Source organism: Hemitrygon akajei, chromosome 16, assembly GCF_048418815.1.
Source record: "Hemitrygon akajei chromosome 16, sHemAka1.3, whole genome shotgun sequence".
In the NCBI taxonomy this organism is placed as follows: Eukaryota; Metazoa; Chordata; class Chondrichthyes; order Myliobatiformes; family Dasyatidae; genus Hemitrygon; species Hemitrygon akajei.
The window spans coordinates 73,248,559-73,260,769 of NC_133139.1; the positions used below are offsets into that span (position 1 = coordinate 73,248,559).

Sequence of the window (12,211 nt, forward strand, 5' to 3'; positions counted from 1 at the left end):
ATGATATTTGCCTTATGCACTCTGTGATATTTAAATGCACAAACTAAAAGGGATGGGGGAGGGGAGAATGGGAGGACTGTAGTTCCACTAGTGGCTTTCAAAAAGGGAGATGGATGTACATACAAGAAATTTGTAGGGTGTCAGAGAAAGAACACATCAGGCGCCTGACTGTAACTCTTTAAAAGTGCAGCAGAAGCATGATCGATGGATTGCTTTTATTCTGTGCCATAGGATCGATGATTCATTGAAAGACAATTCTGAAATAAACTTTCCCCTACCATCTTCTAATTTCTCAATGTCTCACACATGTCAAAGGACTTGTCTTTGTCTCATTCTCCAACCCCCCGCTAATCGGAAGTATTTCACCTGGCACTGATCCTGAGCATTTTTACACCCCTTTTCACCTCAGAATATCAGAATTGAACCGGTGACCATAAATCAGCTACTATCATCCAGCAAACAAAACCTTGTTTCCATTCCCAAAATGAATGTGCACAAAGGGTTAATTTTATTACTTTTTCTTGCTAATTAGGTTACAGAGAGCATGGGAGATGCAAAACATTGCAAGTCTTTTTCTTTACCGTCTGTTGATTGACTTTAATCCATTCTTCACTGGTGACTTTTTATCTTTTTTGCACAAATCACTTAGTAATTTCAGCAACATTATAATCCCTAAAATCAAATTCTGTTGAAAGTAATCATTCAAAACTTCTTCTTTCAAATTAGAGAAAACCTTTCCCCATTGAGCTTCATGTACCAAATAGAGAAGTTAAACCCTCTCCACCTTTACCCTCTGTTTATTTTTACTTGCCTGGAAAGATCCATTAGTGCTGTATAAAGGGGATATTCACTGGTGACAGGTGATTTATTGTGAAAAACCAAATGGCGATTGACACATGTCACTGATGGAACACCACGAATAACTCATTAGTTGCTGTAAAACAACTTGTTTCTGACATGTCCAGTATTTGAGTGTATGTAAATCTGGTGGCTTATCAGTTAGTGAACAACTCTCGCAATGAGACTCCGTTGTAAACTCCAAACACTTCAGGCCCATTATCTCTTTGACCAATTATTCTGCCTTATAACATTTCTCGTATTATATACTTTAATTAACTGTTAACATATCTTATCAACTTGCATTGCAAAGTGAAGTAATACTGCAAACAAGGTATCTGATGGTAAGTCATAATTTAAAATAAACAAAAACACTTCCGAACATTTGCTCTTGCTGCGTTTGTGACTTGTATGCACACGCCATTCAAGTTTATTTTTTGTAAACCATCACTCAAATGTCGTGCATCGTCTCTTCAATCTGCCAATCACTGGCTTCGGAATGCATCAGTCACCAGCAGCACCAAGGCAAAACCTCAAGAGCCGTTGCCTAGCAGCAAGAGCTGCCAATCATCCAGTGTCCCTCCACTGCCAATCATTGTCTCCTTCAACAGCAGCCCTCGGAGTCTGTCTCCTAGCAGCGGCATCTGTCAATCATTCGCGCCATGGGCGGGTTCCGCCAACCGACTATGGCCTGGCCGTCCATCAAGCTCACGCGTCCAATCCAGGACGAGCTCGCAGTCGACGAAGGCAGCAAAAGCACCTCCACCAGTAAAACGAGAGACAGGCAGCTAGGGGGCGGGACGGCAAGGTCTCGCTTGAGCGCACTTTTTTTCCTGTGGCTCCTGCCGTCAAAACAATCGGCGACGAGCTGGAGCTGGTGCTGGGCGCTCGAGCTGCGGCGGCGGTTAAAATTCAAACTGCTCCATTCTTCGGCTGGCTTGCGCTCGCGAGTCGCTGCGGCCAGTCAGCCGGACCGGCCGCTCCGTTCTCCCGGTCTGTGACGGGATCCTTTTGGATATAAGCCGGCGTGCAGAGGAAGAAAGACAACCCGTGGCATTTGGCGCGGGTGCTGGGTTCTGTGTGTGCGCGCTTGGGGAGGCGATTTGCTTGGGATTAGCCCGCCCTTCCAAGCCTCGGCCGACCGGCCTCTGGCTCTCTTTGTGTGTGTGGGGGCCGGTGTGTGATGGAGGACCAGTCCCGGCTGCTGCAGCCTCACCCCGGGGTGGCTCTGGCGGTGCACTCGCTGCCCCCTCACTCTCAAGCGGATGGAGGCGACCCCGAGGGTCGGAAACAGGACATCGGCGACATCCTGCAGCAGATTATGACCATCACTGACCAGAGCCTGGACGAGGCGCAGGCCAGGTCAGTACTGCGGGTCTAACCAACCTCGGCAGGAAGGTCCCCTCCCCACTTCAGTAACATGACAGTGTGCTCACTGAGAGAAAAAGTTTACCTCCAGTTTTAAACCAAACGCCATTTTAGAGTTTCATGCTGAATAAAAAGTAAACTATCAACTTTCTCCAATCTCAACAATTCACTGACTCTTTGTCCAAAGAAACTTTCACTCATCTCACCACGTACTCCGTACATGTCAAAGGAATAAAATATATGTCAAGTATTCACAATTCTTGATGCATTTTAAAGGAGGGAAGTTCTCCATGAACTTCGGTCGATTTTAATTTTATAATTCTCGCAGATAGGTCACACTTTTATTTTAAATATACCTGGACGTATCAAATAAATTTAGTCGTAGCCCATAGTGTTCAGATTTTGATACGGAACGCTGGTCAGTGTATTGTATGCGTATTACTATATGGGGGCGGGAACTGATTCTAGTTCTGGCTTGTGGTTTGTCTAACTCATTACAGAATTTAATAAGGGACATGTTTTCCAGTACAGTAGTGGAAAGGGGATATTCGATGACCTGGTAATTCTAGACTTAATTCATTAAGTGTCTGCCTAAATTAGTATTATTGAAGTTAGCAAATGTTTGCGCTGCTGGAGGCGTGTTAGTGTTTCAGGTACATTGGGGTTCAAAACTGAATAAGGTTTAGCCAAATGCTAATTACATTTGTTTGACTAATGTGCCTTGTAACCCTTTTTAATCAAATTTGCAAATGGTCTTATGAGAACGAGGATAGCAGTAGGCAAAGCAAATGTTGAGAAAATATTTGGAACTGCAAGTAATCGGAGTGTAACACAAACGCTAGTTTGTCGAAGCTTACCGAGTGGTTGACAAACACGACGTAGTAAAAGTTTCTTCTTGAACACACACTTGGGGACTGCACTTAAATAAGCAATTGTTGCCGATGAAAATAAACTGATTACATTATTTACAGTGGAGGATTTTTGTATTGAATTGAGTAGATCTTTGGCGAAAAAAGAATTTGGCGCCACTATAATTTTGTATATTTTTATCATATGCGCTAGATAAGATTAAGATCGGATGAGAATCCAGATTGTTTTGAAAGCACCATGTGTTTTCAAACCACATGTTACTGTAAATAGATAGTGACAATCTAATTGACTTCAAAGAATCAATGTTGGTTATACTCATTTAAATACTTGTTGAATAATTTTTTATGGTGTTTGATCTTTTATTTTTCCATAAGTGTTAAATGCCACTCCACTCTATTTTATGTTAGGTGAGAGCTAATGTAAACTTTAAAAAGAGCTGCATTCAGCTACAATTAAGCAGCACTTTAATGCATCTGCATTTGTGAAGAAAAGGTGAAGGTGGAATAATGGAAGTGATTTAGTAAAAGTTGTTTGTCCACAAGTGGATTAGTTTATTAAAACCTATATGTATTTACCCCCATAATTTAGAGCAACATATGTTTTACTGGTGTCACTTAAGGCAAACTATTTAGAATTGTAAAGAATTTTCTTAAACTTTTATGCTGAAGTGCAAAAATGTGCTTCAAAATTGAACATTACCCCATTTATCAAAATCTGCTGCAGGTAATTTTAAAATTTAAAACCTCACTTAAGATTATAAAGATTTTAGGAAATGTATATTATTTATATATATATATTTATGTTTTGCAGTATAAGGCAATTATTCCTATGTTTTTAATTAATGTATATTCTGTGATAATTGCACTATGATTTTGATGAGAACAAGGAGACCAAAAGAATCCATAAATTCTCTTTGCAGTTCAATCCTTTTCACTATATGCTTTATAGAGCAATTAATTGATTACAATTTTTAATCAACAGATAATTAATCTATTCATCAACATCATCAGGCCAACCAGTATTGGCATTGTGACCAGGATGGGATATGAGATTAGGTAGAGGAAAATGAAATGGGGCCAGGGCTCTTTAAGGTTCAGCTTTGAGGCATTGCAACCAATTTACACCCATTGTTCATATTGTTTTCCATAGAAATCTACCACATACAGGCATTAACAAATATTAAAGAGGCTCTTTTAAAAATAGTAACTCGTTTAATTTCTATGATATATAGAAAGAAGTACATAATACATTGAGCTCATTTAGTAAGCTGTAATGTTTATAAAATTTCAGCTTGCTTTGAGTACTTAACTGACAGCTCACTATGGCAGTCTGCTTTCAGTTTTTCAGAAATGTCAGGCTAAGAATTGCATAGGATATGAAATGCTGAACAATGTCAAATATTGAAGTCCGTGTACTTCTGCAACTGGAATGTAATGGCAGAATTTGGACATCCAATTTTGCTTACAATCCAAATAGATGACATGGTATACCTTAAATTGTTTTAGACTTTAACAGTATTCCTGACACCTCCTTTGAATAATTTGTTGTTTCAGGTTCTTGTACATTGTGTAGTGTTCTATGATGAAAAATATGTTGTGTTTTAGTTGGAGAACTTAATAATTTGACCAGGCCTATCCATATTATTAGCTTTTTTTTGTGGAAGTATATAATTTGTTATATCTATCTGTGCTATTTTTACTGAAAGTAAGTTCAGCATATGACTCTATGATAGGTACATTTAATGACAGAGAAATGTATATGATATACATCCTGAAATTCTTGCATGTTTAGTAATTGTTCCTTTAGGTAAACATGATTTCATTTTCATTTGATTACACTGTGGTCAAAACTATCTTGTATTGTGATCTTTTCACGACCGGCTTTTTGGTTTTGGTTATTTGTATTAGGCATTTTGATCTTGTTTTTAATGTTTTCCCTGAAAGGTGGAAGATTGTGGTTTAGAGATTTTACCACAATATACATAAATAATGCTGGTGAAACTAACAGCACATTTTAAAAAAACTGAAATTATATTTGATGAAAAATTTGAAGAATGAGTATTTTGATGTGTAACTTGAGCATGTCATTTTACAGCAATTCAAATCCTTTTTAATGAAAGAATTGTGAAACATAATGTTGATGTATTTGAAAATAATAAATAGAAAGCCAGTTAGTTGTGTAGCTTTCAACAGAAGTACTGCTGGAGTTTTCTGCTGGTTATGTAAGCAAATGTAAAATGAAAGATAGTTAATTCACTTTTTGAAGCATTTTAAGGTCCAGAATTGTATTATTACAAAGAAGAAAACATTGGATTGGAGACAAGATTTTGATACATTTATGTGGTAGAAAACTAAACCAAACCAAGTTAAATAAATGGTTTGTATGTGACCTCTGCATGGCTTTCACTTTCCTATTGGTACTGGATTTGTTAGTATTATTTGTTATCATGTTCTAAAGCTGGCATTCTTTTTATTTTCCCTGTATTTTGTGTTTCTTATATATATATATATATATATACTTTGCAGTCAGATTATTTTGTTGCCAGTGCCTATGGCTATATCCAGTCTATTTCGTAGGCAGCATGGTGGTGGTGTGTCTTCACTTGAGACAGTTAGCTGCAAGATTTGAGAAGCTTTAGTGGGAAATGTTCTTTATAAGCTTTCTATTTTCCTCTTTCTCCAAGTGTTTATGCAGTAATGGGCAATAGTATTTGGTTGAAAATAGTACATTTATTTTAATTGTCCACGAAGAATCCTGTATATTAGACACTGCCATCTAACAACTTTGTACCATATAAAGGGAAACATTGTATCTTTGGCATCTTTTCAAAACCATTGTTTCCCTTCCTCTACCCCCCCCCCCCCCCTCAATATTTCATATCTTGCTATCTGGTTGTGGAAAAGACCTGCCAGGTTTCGGAAGAGTGCTTACTTGTGATTGCATTTGGGTACAGTATTTAATTACAGTTAACCACCAGAATGGATTAGGAATTATTTGTACAATTTTGTTATGATATTGTTCTCAGTTTTCCTGCTTTGTACCCTAACTTGTAGTATGAATCCTTTGCAAACATACTATTATTTTGCTTTGTCTTTTAAGTTGTGTCCATTGTTCCAGATTGTTGAAATACAGTCATTATAAGAGACCAGGCATGGTTTAACTAAATTTTTGTAGATTTTCTGTAATGGGATTTATATAGATATAGGAGTTGTATAACTTTAAATTATAAATAATTAATGTCATGTATTTGCTTAAAGTCTGCTAAACTACAATTTTAAAGTGCCATGGTTGAATCTGTATATGTATTTTGGATATGAATTTAGAAAATAGCATTGTCCTTCAGCAAAAACATTTTGTAGTTTTTTTTGTTTTAAAGATCCTTTTTTGTGGAGTTTGTATAAGGTTTATAAACAACAATCTGAGCAATAGCAATAAATAATCAACATTATTTAAGATAAATTGCTCTTGGAAGTAAGACAAATTCTAAGGGAAATGTCTTGAAATGAAATGTCAAGGTTTTAAGATTATATTCACCTCTGATTACTAGATATGATATTTTCCAAAACTCCTCTGTTTTTAAGTCGATTTTACCATATTTGGTTTCCTTTGGTCTCTGTATAATTAAGCAGTTGCTTATGAGTTATTATCAGTTGTCTAGCAAGAAGATTGTTTGCTCCAGATAGACCAGCTTTATTGACATTTTATTATTAAATTTAGTTTAAAGTTCCGTAAGCAAGATATGAAAAGGTGTAGATTTTTGAGTCTTTTGAAGTCTGGGAAATTTTTAAGTGAGGAAGTCCAGTTCGGAACGCAATTAATGCTTGGTATGTATAATAGTGTGTGCAATTGGTTGTCAGTCACTGATGAGCAGTTAAATATTTTAATAGCATGGTTACTAACTACAGCTTTTCTTGACGATTTTGGAATGCTATGTGAAATCTATCAGAAAGATTACAATATTTTTAAAAGAGGTATAATCGGAGTTGGAAGTCGGGAGCCGTCCCACGTTGTTATTGAGTGTTAATTTAATGCAATTTTTTAGGGGTCTAACCGCTGTCTGGGGAAACTCGTTCGTAATTGAATGTCAGTGTGTCACATTGATGTTCCCCAATATTGTGCTTCGATATAGTATGTTTTGGGTGTTTGAAATTGTCGTTTGCCATTCGCGGTTTGGAAGGCGATCCTAATGTAATTTTAATTATTTTGCAGGAAACATGCGTTAAACTGTCACAGGATGAAACCAGCTCTTTTCAGCGTTTTGTGTGAAATCAAAGAAAAAACAGGTACTGTTTGCGAATGCATTAAACATCCTTTTGCAACTGAGAATGAGTGAGATGCATCTCGCCATGTTAGTGGGTCAGAACTGTAGAAGTCGCGGAGCGGGCGCCGGCTCCTGTCGATCGCGTCCGGAGCGGTCCATCACCTTACTGACACTTGAGTCGCTATTTGCTCTTTGCGACTTTGTTAATTTCTCCGATTTAGTCGTTGCGATATAAATATTTTTAAACAATATGATCGCGACTAAATCGCTGAAAATAGTGCTTTAAGCAAAAGTACTACCGAGACCCGCAGTTTGTTCCGACTAGTTGAAGCTGATTACGTTGAAATTAGTTGTACTCACTGTCTATGATTAATGTTTAAAAGTCGCCATATAGGGAGTTGAGCGTTTTTCTATTGCTAGGTACAACTGATATGATATTGTGTATATTCATGAAGAACCAAGGCTGTGGCAACGTAATGTGTGAAAGTAGGAAGACAGAAAAGGATCGTTGGGCTGGAAATGGCAGATCTAGGAAGCTTTGTACGAGCACAATAGCAGCAAAAATCTCAGGACAAAAGCATCCCCGTTTCCTTTTATTACGCGACGATTAGCAATCATTTCACAAAGTTTGTGCTTTTGTATGTTCTAAAGATCGTTAATGAGTCCACGGAGAAGTCTTTTTAATTAGTTTGGGCACGGAGTCACGATAAAAGCAATTGCTGTTTTCAGGCACTGTTTAAATAGTTTAAAAGGTCAACATTAAAAAAATACATTGGGAGAGTATTTTTCTCTCTGAGGAATATGTAAAATCCCATTTTGGATTGGATAGAATTTCACATTGTGAAATAGAAACTGGTTTTAAAACATGTATGATGTTCCATAATAAATTATGTTTGGTTTTTAGTGACTAAAATTTGCAAACCCAATCCAAAGCATTCTTGGGTTCTTGGATTTACATTATTGTGGTAACTTTTTATAAATGGAACCTAAATGGTAGCTCACCTAATGCAGAAAAGAGCTTTGGTGAGGTTCTGGTAGGGTTGTGTCAATGCAGTAGGAAAAGTTCAAATAAATTTGGGTAGATTCAGAAAAATAATTATATTCTTTTGCAAGTCATCTAATAGAGTTTTGCTTGGAATTCTGTAAAATTTTGTGGTGGTCTGCAAAAGTTTGTGGCAATGTTATCTGGCAACTCCATGCCAAAATTATTTTCAAAGATTGTGAATCAGCTGCCTCAGTTTTGATTAGCTAACATTTTTTTGTTGAACTGTGCCCTTAAAATTACACAAAATGCTTCATTATTTTTAAGTGCAAAAGCATTTCAGTTTACTGTGTGAAGAAAGCTTGTTTAATGTGAAATGTTAATTGATGCTAAGGAGCTTAAAACTTTATTTTTTTAAATAAATCTTTAACCAAAAAATAAAATCTGTGTTCTGCAGCAGAATTTGTAGTTCAAACTTGCTGTTAATATTTTATTTCTCTGTACCTTCAGTCATATCACGAAGCATTCACACAAACACTATATCACCAACTATGATAGTTGAAAATCAGCCTGTAGCAAGTCTGGTTATGGGCAAATTAAACATCTAACAGTTTTACCAAAAATTCTCTTCTTTCCTTCAAAATCAGTTTTAAAAATACCATTCCAGTATTTGTGTAGTGTGATTTACTAATAACATGTCTTTTTGAAATAATAACATTGAATCTTCATGCATATATGGAATAGTCATTTTCCAGCAAAGTGCTATGCAGTCTAGCTGGCTAACTTGAATATTGCAATCAGCCCATGCACTGGGTAGAACAAAACTTATTGCATAGAGTAGTGGTTAGCATGACACTATACACAGCTGGGTGTCAGGAGTTCTATCCCGACATCCTCTGTAAGGAGTCTCTGCATATCCTCCTCGTGGATTGAGCGGATTTTCTGTGGGTGTTTTCTGTCACAGTCCAGAAACGTACTGGTAGGTTAATTGGTCATTGTAAATTGTCCCGTGATTAGGTTAGGGTTAAATTGGAGTTGTCAGGGTGGGGGGGGGGGGGGGATGTTGCAGGTGTGATGTCCCTCAAAGGGCAGGGAGGGCCAATTCTGTTTCTTTTAAGTAAAACTTTAAAAAACTCTGCTGGAGGGATGTATTTGTATTTGAAGTTTAACTGAAATAAATTAAACTCCTACACATAAAAATGTACTGATGTCTTCAGTAAATTTCCTCCAGAGGAGGTTTCATGAAGGTCTCTAAGTGTAATGGGTTAATAAATTGGCCTCTCAACTCCAGTCACCTGAGTACAACACTGAGTTACAAAATCCTGTGTGGAAATGATTTTTGATGTTTTTGAATTAATGAGCACCATCTAACCATAAACAGCTAATCTAATATGCTATAATTTGTCAACTTGCAATTCTGCCTAAAATGCTCTATAACTGTTATGAAAATGGAGAACTTTATACTAGATGTGCAAGTCTGGTTGGAATTCAAGCAAATTAGTGGAAATCACAGATGTTTGGAGTTGGTGACAAAATAGAGTTATAGGGTCATACAGCGCAGAAAATAGCCCCTCAGCCTACCATGTTTATTACTAACAATCGGTTGTCTTTCTGCTAATCCCACTTGGTCTCTGGCCTCCAATATAAGTGATTGTACAGACATTAAGTTGTCTTTTTTTCCTAGGGTTGGGGAGTTGAAAACTAGAGGACATAGTTTTAAGGTTAAAGTCAAAGTCAAGGTTATTGTTATATGCACAAGTACATGTATACATAGGTGCAGTGAAAATTTTACTCACAATTACTTTCTGAGGTGAAAGGCTTAATAAGAATCTGGGGGGGGGGGCAACCTTTTTTCATAGCTGGTGATATATAGTATGGAATCTCCTAGCAGAGGAAGGGCTTGAGGCAGGTTCATGAGATATGTGGCCAGGTATATGGATGATAAATTTTAGAGAGATGTAGGCAGAGTGTCACAAAATGTGATCAGTTTGAATATTCAACTTGGTCAGCAAGAGCCAAAGGGCCTTTTTCCATGCTCTACAATTCTATATTAAAATGTTATAGAAGTACCTGCCTAGTCCAGCCTCTTGGGTAGTGGGCTCCAGATCCATCCATTCTCACTGATTCCACTTAAACTTATTTTCCCACTTACTTAAAGTTGGTAAGTTTTAGATTCCTCAAATCTATTGGTGGAGAAAGGAGTAAGTTCGTTCTCCACCACTAGACTTGCTGAGCACACTGTTGTTTCATATACAAAATTTAAAGAATAGCACTCTAACTAGCAATACTATTAAATGTGTGGTACCAAATTAAAATGTGGAAATCATGGTCTTTTCAGCTTAAGGATGAAGAAGTTGGAAGCAGCAGAAAATCTGTGAATGCTGCTTAATAGGTCTGTTCAAAATGCACCTTTATTAAATACTGACACAATTTCAAGGATAATCTGCCTTTTCTCAAGTAATGACATGTGGCATTGATTTATATAAACCAGTATCACTTTGGATAACTTGAATGGGACAGTTGTGAGGCATTCCAGCAACTTCTCTTAAGCTTCTAGCACCTGATTATTGTTGCTGGACTTATTCACAACTGTATAAATTGATAAACTTGACCATGCTGTTATACTTGATGGAATGCTCTTTCAGGGAAAAAATGTTCTAGTTCACATATTCCCATTCTGAATATGAACAGGTTTCATTTAGCTAGCTGAGGTACTGCCTTGAATGATCTGTGAAGTATCTTATCAGAATACTTCTGTAGTGTTAAATCATATGTAATTTTTAAATAGCATGGTGGTAGTATTGAACAGAGGCAATACAGGTGATTTCTTGTGCTACAGATGCTTTAAATTTAAAAAGGAATCATATTCTTGATATGCACAACATCTGTGGAAACGATACCATTTCAGGTCAATGGCCTTTTGTCAGAACTGGTGGGGAGGGTTGCTGGGGGAGATGGAAGGAGGTTTAGTTGTGCCCTTCTATTTAATACCAAGCAAACTGATAAGTTTTTCTAAGGAAATATTTAAAGTTTACAGCGTTTTCTGTTTGTAAAGATCAGTAATCTCAGATTGGAGTAGCAGGGTGCTTGCTACTGGACTTGAAGTAGTAATAACTTCATTTTTTGGTGTTCAGGATGGGAGATCATTTTGATTCATTTTGAATGAAAGTATTTTGCTGATAGCTTTGTTGTCCGTTAGTGGTTGAATTGCTTTGTATATACTTTTAGACCAAGCCTAAATCTACAGTGGCATGCAAAAGTTTGGGCACCCCTGGTCAAAATTTCTGTTACTGTGAATACTTAAGTGAGTAGAAAATGAACTGATCTCCAAAAGTCATAAAGTTAAAGATGAAATATTCTTTTCAACATTTTAAGCAAGATTAGTGTATTATTTGTTTTATACAATTTTAGAGTGGAAAAAAAAGGAAAGGAGCACCATGCAAAAGTTTGAGCACCCCAAGAGATTTTGAGCTCTCGGGTAACTTTTACCAAGGTCTCAGACCTTAATTAGCTTGTTAGGGCTATGGCTGGTTCACAGTCATCATTAGGAAAGGCTAGGGATGCAAATTTCAAAGCTCTATAAATACCTTGACTTCTCAAACCTTGTCTCAACAAGCAGCAGCCATGGGCTCCTCTAAGCAGCTGCCTAGCACGCTGAAAATTAAAATAAATGATACCTACAAAGCAGGAGAAAGCTATAAGAAGATAGCAAAGCGTTTTCAGGTATCACACGTTTTCAGACATCCCACTGTCTGTGAAAAAAAAAGCTGAAGATGAAAAGAGGATGGCTTCTACAATAGGATAATGATCCTAAACACACCTCAAAATCCACAATGGATTACCTCACGAGGCGCAAGCTGGAGGTTTTGCCATGGCCCTCACAGTCCCCCGAC

General features: G+C 37.2%; 1 protein-coding gene across 5 annotated transcripts in view; it reads left to right on the forward strand.

Annotated features, from left to right (window-relative positions):
* Positions 1-1,667: 1,667 nt before the first annotated feature.
* pbx4 (pre-B-cell leukemia transcription factor 4) overlaps positions 1,668-12,211 on the forward strand; it is a 407,509-nt gene continuing 396,965 nt past the window's right edge. For 2 of the 5 annotated variants that reach the window (XM_073069171.1, XM_073069173.1), the window contains exons 1-2: positions 1,668-2,199; positions 7,285-7,358. In XM_073069171.1, the coding sequence (XP_072925272.1) occupies positions 2,021-2,199; positions 7,285-7,358 (253 nt within the window). In that variant the 5' untranslated portion in view covers positions 1,668-2,020. The remainder of the gene's footprint in view (positions 2,200-7,284; positions 7,359-12,211) is intronic. The other 3 variants (XM_073069169.1, XM_073069172.1, XM_073069170.1) reach the window with 2 other exon arrangements.